Raw genomic sequence first — 24,080 nt, forward strand, 5'->3', positions numbered from 1 at the left:
GCAGAAAGCGAGAAAATAAGGGAGGAGGCGAAAGAAAAAAGGGGTCAAGTGCAAGAAGGGGAGACGTTTTCACTTCCTACATACCTGCAGATTACGGTGAGTTACGAGGAACTGGACGGACGGTGAGGAGGGTACCATACGGCTCTGGGAGGGTACGCCTCTTGAGCGACGCTTCCCCGGCGACCTCAAGAAAAAACACGTCGCCACAGTGAAAGCGCCAGGGCGGGAGCTTTTGCTTTCCAACAATCCATGAATGGAGAGAAAATAGCGTGGTTTCCATGCGGAATGGCCGGGGAGACGGAGAACATTGGTGTAGTCTTGACCGAGATGCTTGCTCAGTTCCACTATTAGGTACATGTATACTATACGAGGTCCCCTTGTGCGCGACAGCACCTATGAGTACGCACATTCCATTAAACCAGTGGTTTACCCAGAATCCCAAGCATGGAGGGGTGTGAGAAAAATTAGGGGGGGGGGTCACTATTATAGTTATGTCATTACAGCTTAACATATCATTACCGACATATGTCTGAAGCTCATATAGCAAGGGCACCCCCTGTAGGGGGTACACAGGTGAAAAAGTTAGGGCGCTGCCACTGAAGCTTTGGGGGGTTGTTAGGGGAGTGTAGGGGGGAGGGTCTGGATAAATCGCTGCATTAAACGCAAGCGGGAGCAACCCTCAGTGTTCTGCGCTTTCATGGCAAACTACATCTTTTCGTTGTCGCGTTTTGAGAGTTCACATCAGCACTTGTTGAGGCACTTGCGAGTTCAGAGAAGCGCCGCAAGTGCTTCTTCTGGAGCTTCCCTCACGGTTTCTTTTTTATTTCATTTGTATCGCCTTCGTCTTTCTTGAAAATGAAGTTATTTCAAACGTGGGAATGAGTATGAACACGGCGTTTCCCCAATGGAGTAACATTACAAACATGAAATATGTCGTTAAGTACACATTACTCATTACTAGTCTGTGAGGATTCGTATTGCCATGAGGTCTAAAAACAGAAATTCACCACATAGCACGCTGTGGGCCAACCATTGCACACGGATGCTAGGGTTATTTGCTGCAAACGAAAGGCGTACGCCCTTTTATGACACTTATGCAGTTTCCCCGCGCTTCACACGGATGAGAAGTGATAACGGTATCACTCCGTGGAGGTGGTTGATCTTCAGCATGTTATGTGCGGAAGCTATGTTTCAGGAGCAGTCGTTTAAGGAGTGCCTGGGCGCGTTAAATAGCGACTCTAGCCAACGCGCTTGGTGTACTCTGTCCCTCCTACTCCGGTACCTCTACAAAACGGTCTTTCAGAGCCATATCCATGGATAGTGCCACAAAATGGCGTACGCCTACAGTTTTCAACAAATCAGGAGCGACATTGGTATCATTCGGGTTGGCTAGTAGGGTGGTAGCATGGACAGCGGGATTCCGTACTACTTAATACAGTACTTGGTAAACGGCTATATTTATTGCCCATGGTATACCTTCGTATAAGACATTCAACATCGTTTTCCAGGATCTCGCTGAACGCGTCGCATATATCACTGACAATCTTCTATCTTTTCCAGTCATTTCTAAAAATGGGACGCGGGATGTTGTTACGCTTCGGTTCTCGCTGTCCCTGATGGCGTACTTGATGTCGTCAACGTGTTACGCTTAAAAAGGACAAGCCGTGACGACCTTCGGAGAAAAAGAAGCGGATGATGATCCCCGCCCACCTTTGACCACGACCTACTATAGATTATAACGACCATGTCATAATTGGCAACTCCTATGACGAGCCCGTCCGCACGATCCGCTAGGGGCGCTACTCATCGACCCGTGATATCTGCATCATGATTGGACAACGGAAATTTGAATTTTGAACGCGCAGAAGCGGACGTACGACTACCGTAGCAGACGACAGCAACAGATCCTATGAAAACGCGTAGAATGATGATAATCAACTTTAGAAAGAAGCGTCTCCCGGGGAACATCCACCGCTTGTACAAAAATACTAAGGTAAGCTGAAGTACAAAGTATTGCAGAAATTGAGGAAGCAATAACTGGGCCGATGAGTGGCGCCACCGCTACCTTCCAAATGCGGCGCTGGGAGGAGGTACCTATGACATGGTCGTTATATGGTCTAGTAGGTCGTGCCTTTGACCCGGAGATTAAATAAGATACGTAACAGGTTAAACATGATGGTAGTTTCACCAAAACTAGGATGACACATTTTAAAGCTCGTCATGCACGGAGTATAGGAACAGCCGCGCTGAAGACTTTCCCACAGACTTTTGCACACTGAGGTATGTGGCGGACATTCTTCGTAATGTAGGTAACAAGTTGAGAGACAATAACGCCACAGACAATGGTAATGCCTTCCTGGGTCTCTCTCCGCGGAGAGACACTTTAATAGACGAGTTCAGAAAATCCCAGAGTGCTTAGCGCCGCCTTGAACTGTGGGAGTTTACTAACACGAAACAAACGGATGGCCTCCAAACGGTTCCGATTTCTCCCCTACCGGTCCATTGTTCACGACGTGTCAAGGTGAGCGAAAGCGAAATGTGAAGGATTATTATTCGTTCCCCCGCTCAGCAAGTGCCCAGGATGCAACGCGTGCGCAAAGAGCACTGGGATTTTCTGAAGTCGTCTATTAAAATTGGGAGGAAAGCGCTCCCAGTGCCAAACGGAAATGCTTGCTGAGAATCCAGCTACACGGAAGCTTTGACGTGATGGAACGTTTTTGTGTTTCTCTATGGGAGATGCTCAATAGGAAACAACAACAACTTCATTGTGAGATGATGAATGGGGAGTTTCATCGCCAGGGGCGACACGTATCGCCCCTGGCGATGAAAAGAGTACTCTGCCCCATTGCTGCTGGGGATGTGGGGAATACGAAGTACCATGAACGTTACTGCTTTCAGAGCTCTGAAACAAAAATGGCCTCTGTTCTCCACTAATTACCAGCTCTTTTGTGACACTTATATGCTGTTCATAATTGTCACAAGAACGCGTACGCAATTCTGCGTGGCGGCTGGTTCCGAGCGCCCTTAGTCGCGGAAGGACCGGAAGTCTTCGTGGCACCGGAAGTTGTGCTGGCGGGGCGCTTGTTTATGTTGACCCGAAAATGTCAGTATAGGGCAAGCAGTTTCATCACTACCAGAATCTGTATTAAGAGTGCACAATAAATACACCCTAAAAATTTTCACGGTAATCACCGGCATACCTGGCGACCGACGAAACTGCGTTCGCCGAAAATACCCTCTTTTAGCTGTCGTCTGCTGCTTTCGTGTGTCTGCTCGTGTCGTCTGCTTTCTGCGCTGTCGTCTGCTTTCTTTTAGCTGTTCTTTTGGTATTCGTCGAACGCGAACTTTCCAAGACCAACAGCTCCCCTGATCAGGAACAAATCTTGCGTGCAGCAGACACGCCTTCAAAGCGACTGCCCCCGGAAGAGCCTCGAGGATCTACGTCCCAGTTTGTCATGTATACGTACGTTGTGTAACGATACCTGTAACTGCGAGGGCGTCTTTTTCATAAGGCAAGTCGAGCGACCGACAAGGGACGTAGATTGATTTTTCAATGGCGAAAATTAAAAGAAGGGAGCGACAACAGGACGTGCCACGGTGCTTGCGCCCTTGACAATGACAGCCCGTAATTTATTATGACGGCTTTATGCATGCGCCCACCTAGTACAGAAAAGAACCGGATCAGTCCGTGTTTCCCCAGAAAGGAGTAAACACCGTCACGCACCGCATGTTTCTCATAATGATAATTCGCGGCTTTACGACGCCAGAAAACTATGATCATGAACGACACCACGTCATATTTAAAGGAGCACTGAAACCCCCTCGATAATTCGTTTCCATTGAGATTATGCACACGCATGCTAAGTGTCATTTCATTGTCCCTGTAGCATCTTTCGCGAAGGACGCCATGTCCTCCACCGGGTTTGAGTTCGCCTGACATGAGCTAACGCGGGTTCCCCACATGACAAGCTAAGTACAACTATATTACACGGAATGATACATTCCGGATATATGTGGAGGGCGGGCGCATTTTTGTGAAAACTAATGTTAACTTTATAGGTGTCACAAAAAGGTGTATGCAATTCGTTTCCAACAAACCAGGGGAGAGAAAGATCCGTGATGATGGTTGGTCAGGAGCGTGGTATGCAGTGAACTTCCATCTTAAATGTAATAGTTCCTCTCTCCCTAAGCCAATTGAAAGAAAAGTGTGCATGTGGCAGGAACATTTAACTCCTGTTAGACGAAATCGTTGTATTTCCCAAGTTAGCCGTATTTTCCCGTGAGAATTTGCAGCACGGGCAGTTCCACAGGGAGGAGGCAGACGAGCCTCTCATCCGCTCGCGTGACGTTGCATGATGTTCACTCTGGAGTGGTCACGTGGGAGCGAAGATAACAGCCAGACCCTGCCGCTGCTAGACCAGGCGATTAAAGTCCCTGGATGCAGGCGATTGGTGGAAACGCCCTCGTAACGTCACAGTCTCATAATGTCACGCGTAATGCGCGCGAATTTCAAATCGCGTGGATCTCAGAGCTTTCTGATGCTTATGCTGAATTATATACCGTACAACTTCATGCAAAGTGACGCAAAACCTTGGTAAAGCGGGAAGTGCACTACCTTTCCAACGAGTCAAGCCGCCACACCATTCGACACACATGACTATGTCGGTGACCCTCTCAATGCTCTCGTTTTCCTCATTCCTGTATCGACATTTCCCTCTAGAAGTTGTCTCAAGCGGATGTTCCACTCGAAAATTGTGTGCCTTTTAGGCTGACCTATTGACAACGTCAACAGGCTAATCAACAGTATTATTGATTCCGCGAGTATTCCTTGCATTTGTACGCGGTTCAACAAAAACTTAGCCGACCTTACCCGCGAAACCGGAATGTCTTTGATCTCCATGTTTCAAACGTCGTCTGCTTTCACAAGGAGTCCGCTCCCTAGGTCAACGCGACTTCCGCGTGATCACAACCTTTTCTGTCTTGTGCGTGTGTATATGATATGTCCATGGGCGTTCCTAGAAGAGGGTTCGTTTGGAGCTTCAGGATCACCCGTGGAAACTGCACACTCTGTACCGCGGATTGTTATGGTTTATACTCAGATGTTGTCATAACATTAATATCATATACCGGATCCTCTGCGGCAAATTAGAACAATCAAAGCCTAAGAGGTTTTGATTGTTGTTATTTGCCACCACCCCTTGGCCCTGGAAGCTCTTTGTGCGCCCGCTAAACAGTTACAAAATCATAATATATGTACAGTCATACTTCGATAAGTAATTGAATTATACCGAGTTGTAGTCATTTCAATATGTAATTTTGATGTATAGCTTTGTTCTCCCATGAGTAACGTAGTACAAATACGAATATATTAATTGAAAAGCAAAATGAAATGACCGATGGAGCATATGATGTCTGTTATGCTTATAGCTGTATACTGAGGCTGAGAAAGCATGCATTACAGAAGTTTGGTGATTGACTTGAATGCAACAGTAAAAAGGTGGAAGAGGTCCCTGCCTTTCATGAATGAGTAAAACATCGTGGACATTACGAAAAAATTATTTAAAATGAAGCTGAACCCCAAATCGCAAGGCAAAGTAATTCCAAAAGTACAAGCGGCAATACATACACGTTGTTCGCAAAAATATGTAATTAACTTAAATTTACAATTACATAATATCGAAAGTAATCGAGGAAATAACTAATAATTACTGATAATGTATAATTAATGACAGTAATTAGGTTATATGTTATGTAATTGTTTTACAGGTGTGATAGTCAATTGGCAAGACGGTGGCTCGAAGGGTCGCAATACCAGCTCCAAATCACGACACCGTGCGCTCTTTCGGTAGCACCACTTCTACAGTTATTTTTGCCAGTCTATTGTAGTACACTTATTGCGTTTTTTTTTTTATCTGAACATTGTACTTTGCAGTGCGGCTGTCCCACTTTTCTCGCAGTAACAAACGCAAGTTCCTATCCATCTGGAACACGGCCACCGTATAATAGCGATGTACGTCCGTATGGACGTGCTTCCTACACGCATGCAGAGAGAGACGCCAAATCAAACCATCAGTGGCAGAACGACCTACGAAAGGCAGCCTACGGAAGTAATCATTCCAAAGGCTATGCTTTCTTGTAGCTAATATTAGATCAATAGGGACATTGTAGAAGAATCGGAGATGCGAGACACTCGTATGGACTTCTGTTTGTGGGCCTGTTGCGCAAGATGCGATTACCAGCATAAAAGAATCAATAATTCATACACTGGTCCGAAATTTAGGTCGCCGGCTTCGTTTCTCAACTGCTTGCAAATTACGAGCATGACGTATTATTAAGCCTTCCGGCCGAGATGCAACCTAACGGTCAATTGAGGAAGAGTTCCTCCACTTTCGATGACACTCGCCTAGGGTTGCCACCAGGCCGGTATTATACCGGCACGGCCGGTTATTTGCTCGCTCTGCCGGTTGCCGGTAGGAAGGTGATACCGGCAGCCTTTTGCCGGTATTTGTGGCTCAACACCATTCATACACAGTAAATCGAAAAGCACCCTTTTGGGTGTAAATGAGTTTACACCCCTTGTCCTATAACTGACTCCCTTTTTTACACCCCAAATTTTCAAACACCCTTTTTCAGAAGGTGTGTTCTGCACAAAACACCTTTGCAAAGGGTGCTTTCAGCATAGAACACCTATGTGAAGAGTGTATTACATGCAAAACACCTTTTTTTTACGGGGTTTTCCTTTCAACATTCCACTACAGCTTGAATAAATCGGGAACACAGACCCAACTCCGTAGTCACCAGTCGTTTTCTTAGTTATTCATTATTATCATTGTTGTCTTGAGCCAGTACGCTCGTTCTTTCTCTCTCTCTGTATACTCTTCACCCCTCACTTACTTTCCCATTCCCGCGAACATTTCCCCCTTTTCCTTTATTCCACCTCCTCTCCCTCAGCCGGTATTTTTCACTACGAAAGGTGGCAACCCTACACTCGCCGGAACGAGAGCAGAGAGAATTTTCGCTGCGGAATTCAAAATACACTTTCTCCGATTCAGTCTTAACCGTTTCACTTTTTTTGTGTGTGTGTTAGAAGTTCTTTTTCTATGTGGAGCCGCGAAATTCAGAACATTTGCAACAGAATTAGGCGTCAACGCGATGATACGCGATGTGTGCAAACCCCCGCAGACCACTAGGAACCCATTTCCGCAAAGAAAACGTTAGGTTGACTTGGGAAATTTCGGAGTTCATTCCAATGCTAAATTAAATTTTCATTGATTGAAATCAAATAAAAATGGTACCAATATGTGCCAAATGTTCCTGGCAGAAAAAAGAAAAATCCCTTGACCGCAAGCCTCTCTGTTGCCTACGTTATAGTATGAATTTCTATCATGCTTGGTGGACCACCACACTGTATATAAACCCGCAAATTTTGACACGCAAACGCACAAGAACGAAAACTACACATTTCGCGAGAGTAAGAAACTGTAGGGGAGGTGGTGTTTCCCTATATGAGTCCTGACCGGCGATGATGGAATGTCTCAGCGGGCAGATGGACGTGGTCTCACGCTAGAACGGTTCCCGTAGAACTGGCTGCCAGGCGCCGTGGCACGCGCCAGCAGAGGCGCGTCGTCGTCCACGGGCCGCCACATCACTCCCCCCTCAGACGCGGAGCGGTGCATGCGGTTGAGGTCCGTGTCGATACCATGAAGAGGAGAATGAGGACGACTCGTGGATGATGGACTACTGGACACACGGCTTGTGATTAGGCGACATGACACATGATTATTGACGACATGACCTTCGGCTTATCTGCACCAGGAAACTGTGTACCTGGCCATCGGATCAGCGCCTAATCCAATCAGCTCCATCGCTACAAAACACGTGGCCCTCCGACGTGAACGCCCGTCGCGCCGTTTGCGCTCTAGAGGTGCGTCGTACGCAAGGACCTCCATCTCAATATCTCAAAGTACGTGCTCGTTTCGCAATATTGAAAAAGAGAGGGTGGTTACACTCTTAAAAATGAACTTCACTGCATAGCACGCTCCTATAGCAAACCACCATCTCGAATGACATCGCATTTCCCCCCGATTTGTTGAAAACGGAAGCCGTACGCCTTTTTTTTTTTTTTGTGTGTGTGTGTGTGTGTGACACTTATACAGTTCAGAATTGTCACGAAAATGGCGTACACCTCCCGTTTCCAGCAAATCAGGGGCGAGAACAATGTCATTCGAGATGATGGTTGGCTATAGGAGCGTGCTATGTGGTGAAGTGCATTTTTAAGAGTGTAGATAGTGACTGGCTCCAATTCAGCTATCTCGCATCCCCCCCACCCCCGCAAAAAAAATGTCAAAAACCGCATCTACCGCAATTTTCTTTGCATAACACGCTCGTTAGACACGAAAAAAAGTTGAGTTCGTTCTAAACATCGATACATTTCCACATTGTACCGTCAGTGACCGCAGGGTGATGACGGGTCAACGGTTGCGGGTTACACACGATGCTGCTACGCACCGAAAATTACTTAGTTTACTCTCGTAGTTTTATTACACAAATTGTAAAAAGGTAGCGCTTTGCAGGGCGATCCTCCCCCTTTTTTTTTTTCTGGATCTGCCAATGGCTAGCACCCAGGTGCCGCACAGCCCCTACACCGGTCAAGAAGCTAAAAAAAATCACAACGACGCCTGTCGCCATGTTGCCTCACAAAGGGGAGAAGTCCCCAGTCGCGTGCATTCCTGCGTGGTCCAGCATTGTTGAAAGTGGTCTTGCTCATGGCTCGGCATATTTTACTGTCCAGAAGTTAAATAATTAACCTAATTAATTAATCAGAAAGAAATTATATATAACCTTAGAACCAGAATGTCAGTGATGTAGCCAGGGGGGGAACGGGCATTGGGGGTTCAACTCCCACACCACGTAATCGTACGTTTGGTAGTGCATTTGAGAGTGGGAAAACAGGGTGAGCTCCTGTTCCTCCAAGCTCCAGTGGAGCCCCTCCCCGAAATATTTTTCTGGTTACGTTCAACCATGTATGTAGTTTTTTTTCCAGAGCACGCGGCAACGCGTCCGTGCGCCACGATAGTCGCGCCCTCAAGCGGACTGTGAATCAACGAACCCGGGACCGCAGAGCCAGACAGGCCAGTGGACTGAGCTGAACGTTCGTCATTCCATGTGCTCCAAACGTCACGCAACGGCACGGCAAGACTTTTGACACGACAGGCTTTTGTTAGACGGAAACGGAAACAACAATAATAATAAAAATAAGACCGTTTTAATTGGCGGGCTGGAATTCTGAATGAACGTTGTGATTGGCCATATAACTAATCACGGGGAAGTGAGGCATTTTTCGCACGTTACAGAACGAAAACAATAGAGGCGGTTGAGCGTCGGCAGCGCGGACTTTTTCCATTTTCGCAGCTACCGTGGCGCAAACCACGTCCACAAGTGTAGAAGACATGCACACAAGAGCAATGTTAGGCCACATACAATGACTGACCCAAACTATAAAGACAGGATTTATATTCAAAATGAGTAAAATACAAGTCGCCACCTTAGGTCTTCTTCCAAAACCGAAAAAAACGTGCTAGCTGGAAAATTCCGGGTCGCACTTTGACCAAGCGAACATATGACTGCTCGGGATGTGGCAAAAAAAGAAAAGAAGAAAGAAAAAAAACAAAAGAAGAAAGAAGAAAAGAAAAGAAAAGAAGAAAGAAGAAAGAAGAAAAGAAAAGAAAAGAAGAAAGAAGAAAAGAAGAAAGAAGAAAAGAAAAGAAGAAAGAAGAAAAGAAAAGAAGAAAGAAAAAACCTGCCACGAAATGACCACCCGAATTCACCATAAATAAAAATAACTCTTTGATCAGTCCTTGTTCAGCTCCCATCAATGTTAATAATAACGTTGGAAAAAATTCAGGTCACATCTCCGAGCGAGGCAAAATACACCCTGGGGGCACCGGTGGAAATCTTTCCGTTAAACTAACAGAATAATTTTTGGTTCAATTAAGTTTCTTCATGGCAAAATGGGTTGCTTTAATTGTGCTCGGGAACGAGACCATATTTTTTCCCGGTGTTATTATTAAGGTTGATGTGAGCTGTACATGTCCGAGACGTTAGCCTTCACACATGAATGTAACAGCGAAGGGGACAGAAGGACAGACAGTTCACCAATCTGCACCCTTCCAGAAGTCCTCTTGTACGGAACACATAGTCAGAAAAGAAGAGAGGGACTTTTAGGAAAGAAGCAATTTTAATGTTCACATACAGATCAGGTGCATCACAGGAAGGCTTAACACACACACTTTCGCGTACATGCAAGCTACGACACATGCGGAGTGACAGCGAGAGTTTGCCGAGCACAAACACACGCATGACCAGCTTGTCCTCGGCGAAGCAAAAACAACTTTCATTTCGAATAAATAAAAATGGGTGGGCACAGAAAACAAAAAATTGTGCAATGACTCGCCGTGAAAGTTATTTGTGCTGTGTATGAGGTGACCACCTTGTCGACAAGGACAAATGACCGCCACTTCAAACTTATTGTGCGGCTAAACATAGAACGAGAGAAGGGAGTGGTGCCCGTGGAGGACTTCAAAGCAGTCTGTGAGCAATTCTAGAAACAGGTCCAGCGTTAGTGATGCTTTGTTGTGTATGCTTTTTGTGCATGTGCCCTCACTGGCAAAAAATGCTGGTACAGCTTAGGATAAAAGTTTACGGAACACCGGGGTGTCACCTTTCTCCGTTGTAGCGACACCCTAGCAGCAGCAAACAGGAGCGGACACACATACTGAGAGAGGGTTAGAATAGCCAGTCATCCGTCTCTTATTCGATCTCTTTCTCAAACCTAGATAGCAGGGGTGCTGCTTCGATGAAGAAACACACCAGTGCAGTGTTCCGTGCGTACCAGAAATGTGGAAGTGACTCCCAACATCAACAATGCGTGCCTCGGCACCATTGCTTATTGAAGCGAATTATGGTTACCGAAGACATGAACAGTGATGATGCATTACCGTATTAATTGATGCTAAGTAATGCCACAGGACTCCAAATTAGTGCAGAGGCTTAGGATGATACTACAGACTTTACCAAAAAGATATTTAAGCATCACAAGACAAATCACACTGCTCCAAACAGTAACACCTGCTATGTTGTTTAGGATCACCTGTTAGAGAATTTGAAATTTAAGGCCACCTGTGTGCTGTACCTGGCCATGAATATATGAATAACACTCAGAATGAAACTTAAAACCTGTACATAATATTTGAAGCAAAATAACGAAAATGTCCGGCAGGGGGTTCATCTGAAAAAATCTGACCTTGGCATTGTTTTCGATCAACATTGTTGAGGGTATGTATTTCGATGCTATCTGCATGCTACCCTGAATCACATACAACCTGAATCACTCTCCTGAAGTCAAACAAACATCTCTACGAAGCGCTGAACTCTGGAAGTGGCTTAGCTAGAGTTGTACACTTATTAGGTAAGTGTGCTGCATATTGAATGAGTACTAGATAAGCAGAGAAGTAGTTTCCAAATATTCCTGGTATATGCATGTTTATAAATGGTCACATGTAATAAGTAAGTCTGGTTCAGGTACCACGTCATGCTTTGCCTTTTGTACCTGAACCTCGTATCTGTATGAAATGAAATAAAATCAAATGAAATAAAAAATGAAATGAAAAAAGAGAATCTCAGTACCGCGTCACGGAAGCAACAATAACCCAGAAATCCTACGTGTAGGATGACATGCGGTCAACAGACGGGGAAACTTTTGAGTAAACTATGATCTGTCTAACGCCTATGAAACTAAGTTCAAGAATAAACTATGTGCTAATCTTAACACAATAAAATCTTTTAATCATAGTACTATGACTGCAATCAGAGCGCGACCAACTTACACAAGAGCAACACGTTCAAAAGAGGGGTTCCAGAGTACTCAATTTCGTTAACTACCGACGACACGTAGAGCCGTGTACTTTCGGTTAAACACAGTAAAACCTTTTTTTTACCTCAAGCTCGGCACCGCCATTAGATCGGGTAAAACACAGAAAAACCTGACAACGAAACTTGCCAGTGCACAAACAGAAACTTGTACAGGCAGAGATGAACATTAAACACTTCCCACTCTGTGCCCCTTCTAGCCACACACGTTGTTCATGTTGTTGTTGTTGTAATGTTCAGTTTGTTGATTTTTTTTCCCAAACAAAAATCTGCCATTTCGTGTGATACTACCAGATTTTGCGGCACCTAACGTAAAACCCGACCTCCCCCCTCCGGATTTAGAAAAAAACAAATAAAAAAACAGGTGTCCTGAAAACGCAATTGTATAACTATGCGTAGTCACCTCAGTTCACTAACAGTACACCTAGATCCCTTCGTCACTAGAGATAAATTTCGATCCCTTGTTTGCTGTAGCAAGGACGTGTCAATGCAAATCGTCGCCCTTGCAACCCAATGAAGTAGATCACTACGAGATGCGCATAATATTTCCTCGACAAGCATACATGTATACACTGCACAGCAGTTAATAGTTCCTGCAGTGTTGCAGGAATAATTTTCAGTCCTCTAGCAACTGTCGTATATGATTCAATATTTCAGGCATCAGAGGGATCGCCCCCTAAGTAGTGGAAGACATTAACATATTTTACACGCTTATATCTGGCTCAGAATGCACTTTAAAAAAAAAATGGCTGGTGCAAGATTTAAGATTTCATGTAAGGGTATACAATATCTGTGAGCGGTACTTTGGTTTCCTTAATCGTCTGTGCGGAGCTGAAGCGCAGGAGGTAGTGCGGACCGCCGGCCTTGTCATTGGTCCCTGTTAAATGCGACAAAAAAAGAAAGAGAAAAACCCAGCGTAATTATTGCATGAATATTCTGCAGAGGAACACTTAGATAGTGCATAATGTAAAACCCCGAGACTAGTGAACACGAAGGGACAGACACAACACGGAGTCTCAAAGCCCTTGAAAGCCCCTCAAAGTCCCTTCGTGTTCCCTAGTCTCGGGGTTTTACATTATGCAGCAGCATCATCTTCACCAGCTCGCTTGCTTCCTAGCCATTTTTTCACTTAGATAGTGTTAAGGGGTCGGAGATTCTTTTAAATTTCTGTAATTAAATAATAATTATCAGAAAATTTGTAATCTGTAAAAGTTCTCTGGCAAGGAACAGGTTTGCTTGAGAAGGACTATCCTTCGCCAAGCACCTCGGTTCTACGTCTTTCATTACAAGTCTTTTACATTTTTCGTTACATATTTTGTTACATACTCCATATTGCAGGTGGAGTGAGATGTACTTTAATTCCTAACCTGATATCCTCGCTCCTCCAAACGGCTGCTGCCCAACCACAGCTCCGGTTGACTTGTCGTTGACGTAGAAATTACCACCAGTCATTTTCAGCATTTCACATGCTGACTTCAGGAAGTTTCTGGAAATTGTGGAGCATGTTTATATTACAATCGTAGACTCCCGCTGCCACAGTTTGTATGTACCTAATACCAACGCTACATGCAAATATGTTGCAGAAAGAGGAGGTGCGTGTCCCTCCCCCGTGACATGCCCCCCCCCCCCCCCCTTTATGCCCCTTCAACAAGCATGTTGAGGCACAACACATACTGAGTGGGCCCGCTTGCTTTGGACATAGGGAAGATGTGCTGCGGTCCCATTTCTGCATGTTTGTGTTAATTCATGCCTCTTCCAATTTTTAGCTGGTGATTACAAAACAAGACTCAAAAGCGATTTAGATTATGCTCAGATGAGATTTATACTACAAGCTGCACTGAAACTGATCCACAGCAAGGAATGTGACACAAAGCTGCTTCAAAATAAATATGTCCTAAAATACTGGCTTTGTTCTTTACACTGAATGTGCGTGTTCAAAAAAATTTCACGTTTTCTACTACCGTATTACTGCTTACGCAACTTCATCTAGCAATAATGATACGGTTGAACTACATGTTTCTTCAATACCGTTACAAACAAGCTCGATTGCATATAAAAAATGTGTGCACTTTTAATCGACATGTTAACATCTCTACATGCCAATAAAATGCTCTAAAAATGTAATACCACATTATGATCACCGTGCACACAGCAGTGGAAAAAAATTTGTAATAGTCAGCTGGGCATTGATGCAGAATGTTATATGACATAAAAATTACAGGAAATATCACTGTGGTCAGTTCATCAGTGCACATTAAAACCCTTCAAGAGCACAATAAATGTTTTTATTTTCTGTAAGAACACTAGAGGAGTGGAGCAGCCTACATGCTGACTTACTCGTTAATGCGCGTGATTTCCCTTCTTTTTCGGAAGCGCTCGAAAAATGTGATGTGAACTTGTGATACTTGTATTGTCAGTATGTACTATGCATGTATTTTATCTTCTCCTGCTACAGGGCCCACAGTATTAGTAAATAAATATCGCAAGTTAATCCTGTGTCCCATCACTCGTTTTACCCATTTTTGGCATTAAGTGTTTTGACTGTACTCTGTGACGTACACCATTAAGTTCATTAAGGGGCATGAAGGGGGTTCGATATTTTGTAAAAATCGTACGAAGAGCATACGTACTCATCCCTGCCAAAGATAGCGGCAGTGAGACCAAACGGTGCAGTATCCCGTGCCAACTTGAGCGCCCCCTGCACGTCTTTCTCTGGGTAAACGTAAACGGTGAAAACGGGGCCAAAGATTTCCTCCTTCATGAGTTTGTCTGTAGGATCTGCTGTGTGGAAGATAGTGGGCTGAACGTAGTAGCCTTTGCTGTAAGAAGGAAAAAATGTCACGTAATCAAAAACTTGCTAGTCTCGCACTAGGCATGCACTTCAGGAGTACGTAACAACAGGCTTTACGAAACTTAAAATTTTTTTTGTAAAATTACTAAAGGGGCATGAGAGTGTATGAATGAAATACGCTGTTACCTTGACACCAACACAAAAAGAGCAAGATTCATTGGTTGCATCATTTGTGATTTATGAGCAAAGGAAACCGCAATTTACCGCTCAATAAATCACTAACGATGCAACCGATGACTCCTGTTCCTTTCGTGTTGATGTCAAGGTAACGGGATATTTCATTCTGCAAAAAGAAATTTTGGAATTAGTGCCCCTTCAAAAATACAGGCAATAAAACTGATACACCAGCCCAAAGTTAACTTTGAGTGAACTTCCTAATGGTAGCGTTGCAACAATGGAAAACCGTAAAATAAACTGAACGGAACAGAACAGAACTCTTGAATCAAACCAGTGATATTTTCATCCTGACTTCCTCAAACTCAAGGAAATGAACATTACTACTGTCTAACTGCCTTCAGCCTGCTTACACCTTTTCTAAGCGTTCTTTTGCTGGCAGCACCCCTTTAGATGCGACTAGCCTCCAAGGAGAGAGTTAGCCACCATGATGTACGTCTGCCAAAGTTTTGTTTCAGTTCTTGTTTGCTGTCATATGCTATTTAGAAAATTATATAGAAAAAATTTGATTTCTTCTATTAATTCTACTATTAATTATATATAAAAAATCATATGAGAGAAAACGATACTGCGGGAATGATGTTCACGCAGTACAAGAACCTACAGAGACTAAATGAATGGTGAACACAATGACGCAGGACCTATATCTCGGTGGAAAATCCGTCAATGATTGTGGCGTTCCACTGCGAGTGCCGCCATGTGAATATACCTAATACCCTGGATTAATTATTATCCTCCTAACTTCTAGCTATCGGAACCCTTGCATGTTTGTCTGGAATTGTGAAAAGTTTTAAATGCAGAAAAGAAAAGAAAAGAAAAGAAAAAACATTATTTGCATTGCAATGATAACAGATCTAGTCACCCTAAAGCACCCTTCTTGTAACATCTTTTAAACATTCTTCTTCTAAACATTTAGAAGAGCAACTCTTAAGCATTCACAAGAGTAGCTCACCTGTCATCACAGCTGCTCCCAGCCAAGACCTTGAGGTTTGACTTGCCGTAATCGACGTACGACGAGATCTTTTTAAAAGCATTTTTATCAATCACAGCAGAAGTGAACGTGTCAAACTCAAGCGGCGAACCTATCTTCAGAGAGTTCACGGCACTCACGAGGCCATCTCTCATCTGAAGTTAGAAGACAAATGCTTAGGCAATGAAAGTACATCTAGTGTAAGCAAGCAATAAAAAGAAAAACGTTGACGTCGGATACCTTGGACCACAAGGATTCTGGAATGTAGACACGTTCCGCAGCGGAGCATTTTTGCCCGCTGTATTCATATCCAGACCGAACCGTTAACGCGATGGCAGATTCAATGTCGGCCGATGGGTGTATGAAATGGAAGTTTTTGCCACCACACTCTGCAATGAAGGTAAAATATGTTACAATGATATGGCACCCTTGATCTAGATTCTTGGAATGTGAGGGGTTTTAGGTTTTAGTGGTATGAAAACACAACGCAGCAACGGACCAAGCCAGAAGGATCACAACAATACAACAGCGTACTCTCAACTAACAGGTTTTTAATGACAACAGGTTTCTAAATAACCAAGACGTGCACTGGTGTCAGCCTTCAGCAATGCAGGGCAGTCATTGCTATCTACTTCATTTTTAAAAAAGGGTATCTCTTCTTTCAAGTCAATAGATGGGTGTGCTAATAAAACTTCCTACTCCTTTTTCCTTTTATTAGAGAGGCCTCGTAGATCTCCCTCCCAATCTGTTTCGGGTATGTGGCTTCGATAATTTTTTTTTTCTTTCAAAAACCGTATCGCATGTACACGTTCTATGGCGTACCTTAAGGTGACCTGACAGGGTGTTACGTTTTACTGAAGCAGCATGCTCTCTCAGTCTATCATTTGCACATCTGCCAGTCTGCCAGAGATAAACTCTACCACTCTGGATGTTCCTTCTTTTTTCTTTTTTTTCAGGGCTAATTCAGTTTAGAAGCTTTTTAGCTAAGGAAATACCAGGAAGCAATCTCGTGCCTGGAAGCATTTATGAAGAAACTGTGCTACTGCTCTACCTTTACCTTTGCAAGAAATTTTGTGTATATAATTTTGTGTAAGATTTGCTGTGGCTAATGAAAAGAGTGAAAAGGAAAATCCCCAATTTCTGCATGCTCCTTGGAATGTAGGAACAAAAGGAAAAAAGAAAAGGAAGAAAGCAACTATGTTTGATGCCGAACGTTCATACTAACTGGAACTACGTAACATCTGAGGAATGATACTCGTCCGAGGGTAAGGATATAAGAATGCTACACATGCTCAGTATTTGCTTTGATGTGCACTTCTCAATGCATAGGCACTTGTGCCCTCCAGCTAAAGTAACTCATTCCACTTTCCAATTTTCCCTTCTGACTGACTGACTAGTGCTTACTTTAAATGTTCACTGGATATCTGTTGTCACCACAATTTTTCGTACGCCACAGCAGTCATACTTATCATATTCAGGACACAACTGACTGTTAATGAAATCACTGTAACACAGGCACTCAAGCTTATTATACTGGAATACAATTTCAGAGATGGCACAAACTGAAATTAAACTCACCCCCTACTAGCCTCGGGAAATTGTGATAAATCTCCAAGTTTTGTGAAACTTGCTTCCAAATAGTTCGGAACGTCCTGATGAAAGATAATGCCATCATCAAAAGCTTGTGACATAAGACACACACACAACACCCACAGTGGAGAAATTCTTATGAGCATCATCATCAGCACAGCATACCTTATGCTGACTGTAGCTAAAACTCATCTGCAACGGACATCTGCAGTGCAGAAATATCCCGCAAGGCTTACGAAGCTGTCCGACACCGAAAACTGACGTGGTAGGGATAGCCACAATGCCAAAACATTTCTATCTATTGCCCTCCTAACATTTCCTGCACAGTCCACTTAGCCTTGTGTGTATGCAGTTTCGCGTAGCAGTAGAAACCTTGTTAAAACATTTATGGTCCTACGCTTCTACAATTTCAAGGCATAACATGCGCCATTCTCTTGTTACACTCAGACAAGCACACTTAGTCTAGCACACTTAAGGTACACCTCGAAGAATTAATTTCAGAGCGTCACTGATACCCTGAGTGCTCAAGAAAATGGTGGAATAGGAAACTGACAAATTAACTACGTATAAGAACGAGTAGTTTTTCAGAGGCTGGAAATCTCGACAGGATTTTTAAGCACTCTTTACATTTTTTGATGAAGCTTGCATGAGCCGTTGCTGTGGGATTTTCTACAAAACAGGTTGAATACAGCACTTTATCTTGGGTATTCCTGTCAGTGGTTTATCCAGAATTGCAGGCAGAGGGGTGTGCACCCCCCTTGCCCCTAGGATTCTGTCCTACATAGAGATGTGATTAAAGCTTACCCGACGCTGCCAGTGAAATTGACACCGGCAAGGTGCGGAGATGCACTGGTGACATCCCCAAAAAGCTTTCCGTCTGCGGGGACAAAGTTAATGACACCGGGTGGAAAGCCAGCCTCTTGAAACACCTTGTATATGAGGTAGTTAGAAAGCACCGCAGTATCTGATGGCTTCCAGATGACAACATTTCCCTGGGTGCAGCAAAAATGGTAAGCATCATTCATTTCTAAGGGCTATACAGGGTGTTCTAGTAACTATGTGAGAAAAAAACAAGATAAAGAAACAGGCTAACAAAAAGCACACTGCAGAATAACGTGTATGTCAGTGGCATGTGCCCTCATGGAACTTTTCCCACGTACAGTGACTAATTTTATCAAAATTCTGACTAAAACAAATTTTTATTCAAGTAACTTTGCCAAGTTAACGTTACATTTCCGTACCAGAATCAGGAAGCCCAGCAATTGTGCTCGTCGAATTAACTGCTTTCACGGTTTGTCTGTTGTTGTTATCATTGCACTTGGGTACCTACTTGTGTTATATTTTCGAAAAACCCCAATTCCCAATTCTAGTGGGGGAAAAAGAACATTCCTTTGATTTAACAAATTTTTGAAGCTCAGAGCTTAAATAAAATTACTACTGCTAACTAAAGTTTACTAAAACTACTCGCCATACATTACAAAAGTTCACAGAGGACAAATGTGATTAACCATATTTTTTTTTTCATAGTATGTTTCTTTTATCGCAATTTTCTCACATGGTTACCAAGATACCCTGCACTTAAAGGCATACCATCAGTGTGGGTGCGGATGCTAAGTTCCCACCAATAGCAGAGAAGTTGAAAGGCGTGATTGCCGTCATGAAGCCCTGAAATTACATTCAAATATTTTAGTTAAGCCAAATTTGCACCTACAAAAATACTGCACCGATAAACAAAATAGTGGACTAAAGCATGCAATGTAAGAAATGTGACATGTATCAGAAATCACATCTTCATAATTACCTCAAGACCTCTTTGTCTGTAGTGATTTACACACACAGATGGATCGGTGCTGATAGGTTTGTACTTTGTTAGTTCCTACACACAAAAGAGAGTGGATGATGAGAAACCCAAAATTCTAAACAAAAATAAAAAATGGCCATAACATGCCTATAGAAAAGCAGGTGGTTGAAAGCAAGGCGGAAACTAAAGAGTTGCCGTATCTATACAAAAGACCTGAGAGAAATACAGTTATTAAAATTGGTTGAGGCAATTTAGTATTCCATGTTCCATTAAAACCCATTCCCACCAAATTTCTGCGGCTGCCAAAGTTTGATCAAGTCGACATATAGCTGACCCAGGTACATGGCTTAGCAGGGTCGGACTATATTTATCAACATATGAAGCAGATGCACATAAAAGCTGATTTCAACACATTTGTTTAGCCTCGCATGGATACGTTTAATTAATTTGGAGCTCCTCATTTCTTCTTTCGCCTTTTGGTCATTTTACTTTTCAACTCAAGACAACATGTGTTATCTGATACATGCCCTCAGGCTATGAAATGGCATCCACAAAGTTTTGTTCTTGGCATCTTGCCCAGTTGATACTGTCACCCAGCATATCCAGTTGCAAGAAAGCGGACCTCAACAACACTTCTAGGATCACATGCTATCTGCAGAAGACATAGGATGCCTTGACAGCTGGATAACATGTTTTTTTGTTGTGTACTGTACCGAGTCTCTATACCAGCAATGCAGTTATTCTGATGATGCAGTGATTTTACGTGTGCAAAGTTCACAAACAGACCCATACGTGCCTTTGCAAAGAAAGCATTGAACCTGAGGAAGTCTGCCAATTCCGCAGCAGCATCGATTTCTGCCTGGAATACAGTTTTTCCCTGAAAAAAAAAAAAAAAAAAAAGAAGAAAGAAAAAAGATCAACAAAAATTATTGCATATACAAATTCAGCCACACGTACACCTCTAAACACGGAACATCACTGCACAACACGTTCATGGCCAACCAAACATTCAGAACAACATCGTTCTCTCTTCGGACTTGCCAAAGACGAGTGGCGCAAGCCATTTTTGTAATGTGTTGCAGAAAGAAGGTGTACAACTCCTTTTTTCAACAATCAGGTGACGGAACAATATCATTCTAAGTGTTGGCTGGCAATGACGTGCTATGCAGTGAAGTTGACTGCCCACAAGTGGGACTCACCTGACCGATCATCGTTGCAGCAACAAGGTCGTAACGGTATTTCCCGCTGACGAGGTCAGCCACCTTCAAGAACAGCTTCACTTTGTCGTTTAATGGAAGCGCTTCCCATTCTTCACGAGCGTTCATGCAATTGTCGATCGCTTGTTGGATGATTTGCTAAAAGCAAGAAAAGCATGAAGCAAATCTTATGAGGTATGCTAAGTCTGAAAACTCACTTTCTGTCAGAAATGATGTTTTTTTTGTCACTTAAGCGCAGCATAACATATTTACCTCGTTGGCCCAGTAGTACTTTGCAACCTTTTTGGAGTGATCGAACGGCTGAAAAGCAAGTTTTAAAAGTATGTTAAGTTCACATACTATAAAAGTATAATCAAAGAATAATTAGGTATATAAATGCTGCATAGGATTTGACCACTTTGGATCAAGGTGCCCATAGTATTCCCTGACAAAAACAACAAAAAAAAAAGCTATAAATGTCCTATTCCTTTCATTTTCTATCTCCTAAAGCAGTTGTTTGTGACTCGGGGTGTCTGACAGAAGCAACAATATTGTTAGCATGACCTCAAGGAATATTCAGCTAACCTAATCCTCTAACACTACATACGCACTTATCCAGAAATGTGTAAGGTGAGCTCATCAGTATCAATGACTGCTGAACTTCAGGAGGGGCTACCCAGAATTCCTGATTGAAAACCACTGCCCATGCAGAAAATATATGTCTCTCACAGTGACAGTTGGCCTGCTTGCAGACTGTGCTGTAGCTCAAGATTAGGTTAAGATTAAGATTAACAGAACAGGAGGGACACATATTTATGCTTTTCCATGTACGTACACTCTTACAAATGAACCTCACCACTTTTTCATTGTCCCTAATTAATTATGCATATCAGATTAATTAGCAGGTTTTTAAGATATTGATTTTCAGGTGGAGGTGTCAATTGGAAAGTTGTATAGACTGCAAACCATAGAGCTACACATAGAACATGCAGTTCTACTTAAGACGACATCTTGAGCGTTGTTGAAAGAGATACAATAGATGTTTTATAGTATCGGTATTTATAGTATTGACGACTACGCTTATATATATACATATACTCACTGCTACGTGATGTCGTTCTTCCGAAGTTCTAATTTCTTTCCCTCCAATAACGATGGGGACCTCCGTGCAAGTGTTCGAGAGCCTGTTAAGTGACTCTTCGAGAGCATTGCGTTCTTTGCTGCCAGGAAGGTAGCCCAGGATAGGCTCATTCTTGATGCTAAATTCGTCTACGTGCTGTGCAAAGGACAATGTTCTAGATCTGGATAATTCAAAAGGATATGTAAGCACATATAGTTGCTTGCCAGTTCCAGCACAACATATATGCATTTCTGCTCAGTCTGTTTTGCGAACGGGAGCTTCCATCGCATAGCCTGGTAATCATGGTGAAAAATTTTTGCAAGCGCAGCTGGTGCAACCACTTACAAGTAGTTCTGAAACAATTTTTACTTACGAACCTCTTTGAAAGCCCCAAAGTGGTTTTCAAAACGAAATTCCTTCATTTAATTTTTTATTTTTCTCCTATGTGAATTACTGTGATTCGAAAGAAGTTATACTTTGAGCTTCTTTATCGTGCTTAACAATTTATCTAGACTCAGCAATGCGGAAGCCCTGAGACACACAGTTCACTATGCCTAATAATTAAGCGGTGCAAACTCAAAGCCATCATTATGATACAGATAAAATGGTTAAAAAGCAAGCGAGCTGGTGGCTAAGATCCATGACGAAAACCCGAGACTGGGGAAAGCTTTTTTTCGTCTTTTTCCCAGTCTCGGGTTTTCGTCATGCATCATTATGATTGACGCATCGACTTACGTCCATCAAGTAAGCGACGGCCCTTCGAATCGGCACTAGCAACGGCGTGCGTTCGTGCTTGCTCTGAAGAATAACTGTCCCATGACTGGAACGGTTCGGTTATCAGCTGTTTTCCGTGCACTGAGACAAGGCTCGACAGATCACGCACCTTCACATTCCCTTCCCGCGAAGGAGCACTACACTTACTATTGTCGGCCACTTGTGTCGTCATATTTATCTGTATCTCACACGTTTACGATAACTGACGAATACTCTGTAGCGATAACGCGCGTGAAACTGGTGAAAGCTTCCCGTAAAAAAAGGCGGAGCGCAGCGGAGGTCACATCATCATAAGGTGATCGTACAGTGGAGCGAACGGTGCAGGATTACGCTTAAATTATCCAGGAAATGACTTACCTAGTGGCGTTCGCGGAGGTAATCAGCTCGTGTGCCCTTGTCAGCGAGGAAATTCGGCATCGTTTCAGTAAGAAAGATGCCATTGTGCGTTAAATGATTCTCGTAACAAGCTGAAAGCACGCGCGATGCGAAGTGCTAAGCCGCTACGGAAGAGTTGATTTTCGTCTGCTCGTCGGTGACGTGGCGCCGGTATTATACCGCCGCTGCGCAAAATAATCCCATATATTCTGTCGTCTTTCTGCGAATCAGTGCAGCACACATTAAACTTTGAAGCTCTATAAATATGACCTGTTTCGCAGACATCGTTTAGGCAGAGCGATGAAAAGGTTTAAGGGTATTTTGCGTTTTGAAATTTTCCACTCCTCCAAGGGTTGACCACCTCAACTACCCGCGCCAGGCCAAATACGCGTTCCCGCTTCTCGCGTTCAATTCAATTCGTGTTAACCATGGTGTTAACCCCGGATCCCGATTTTGCGAGTCGTGTAATCTCAGATAGGCTTGATAGAATCAGCTATCCTTCGCTTCAAAGTATTTCTTGAAATGTTTTTGGCTCACGTGCAGTAACGTAGCCAGAACAATATGTTTCGAGAAATGTTCTACGAGAACTTTAAATGAGGGAAAAGGAATTCGCTCTTCGTTTTGCCTCTCCCAAATGCACTACCAAAGGTACGATTTCGGGGGGTGGGGGGTTTGAACCCCGAACACCCTCCCCCTCTGGTAGTAAGGTTGTTCAGGAATGCTCGAATGAAATTTTGCATTGCCGATAGTAAACAGATAAATAATGAAAAAAGAAAAAGAAAAGAGCACAAAAGCAGGTATATATAACTACAGAAGCTGCATTATTGCAGCACGAAATGAAGAAAAATAAAGGAAGAAATAAAAAAAAAGAGGAGGGGGGTTACGGCATGTGAAAAGATTTTGCGATAGGCCTTTTCGAAGGGAGGATTAGTTGCAAATCCAGATATTTATTTATTTTACCCTCAAGGTTACACATCACAGATGGGAATGGGTATACACACAAAAAATAAAAAATAAAAATAATCATGGCCTATGTACACATTACACACGCAGTTAATAGGAAGTACAAGAAAGATAATAATTTAGCACATCATTAAAATGTTTTACAGAAGTAAAGCCACAAAACTTAGGGCAAGGCGATTCCACTCCAAGGCTCGAGAAACAAAAACTTTATGAATGTGGTCCAGTCCAATCAAAGTGTAATGCAGAGAGCAGTTTATTATTGTTATTATTATTATTATTATTATTAAGAGAGTTTAGTGACAGCGTATCTTATGAACATAGAAATGCTGTCTATTTTA

General features: G+C 43.1%; 1 protein-coding gene across 1 annotated transcript; it reads right to left on the reverse strand.

Moving 5' to 3' along the window:
* Positions 1-11,818: 11,818 nt before the first annotated feature.
* LOC135370594 (delta-1-pyrroline-5-carboxylate dehydrogenase, mitochondrial-like) lies at positions 11,819-22,925 on the reverse strand. Its single transcript, XM_064604363.1, has 14 exons — positions 22,762-22,925; positions 21,613-21,811; positions 20,784-20,831; positions 20,514-20,669; positions 20,111-20,191; positions 19,315-19,389; positions 19,104-19,178; positions 18,318-18,505; positions 17,502-17,575; positions 16,164-16,312; positions 15,906-16,078; positions 14,559-14,747; positions 13,296-13,414; positions 11,819-12,805 (listed from the first exon to the last, which is right to left on the reverse strand). The coding sequence occupies exons 1-14, from the start codon at positions 22,842-22,844 to the stop codon at positions 12,690-12,692; spliced, it is 1,725 nt and encodes a 574-aa protein (XP_064460433.1). The 5' UTR covers positions 22,845-22,925; the 3' UTR covers positions 11,819-12,689.
* Between the last annotated feature and the right edge of the window lie 1,155 nt (positions 22,926-24,080).

The sequence above is a fragment of the Ornithodoros turicata genome, chromosome 10 (genome assembly GCF_037126465.1).
Source record: "Ornithodoros turicata isolate Travis chromosome 10, ASM3712646v1, whole genome shotgun sequence".
In the NCBI taxonomy this organism is placed as follows: Eukaryota; Metazoa; Arthropoda; class Arachnida; order Ixodida; family Argasidae; genus Ornithodoros; species Ornithodoros turicata.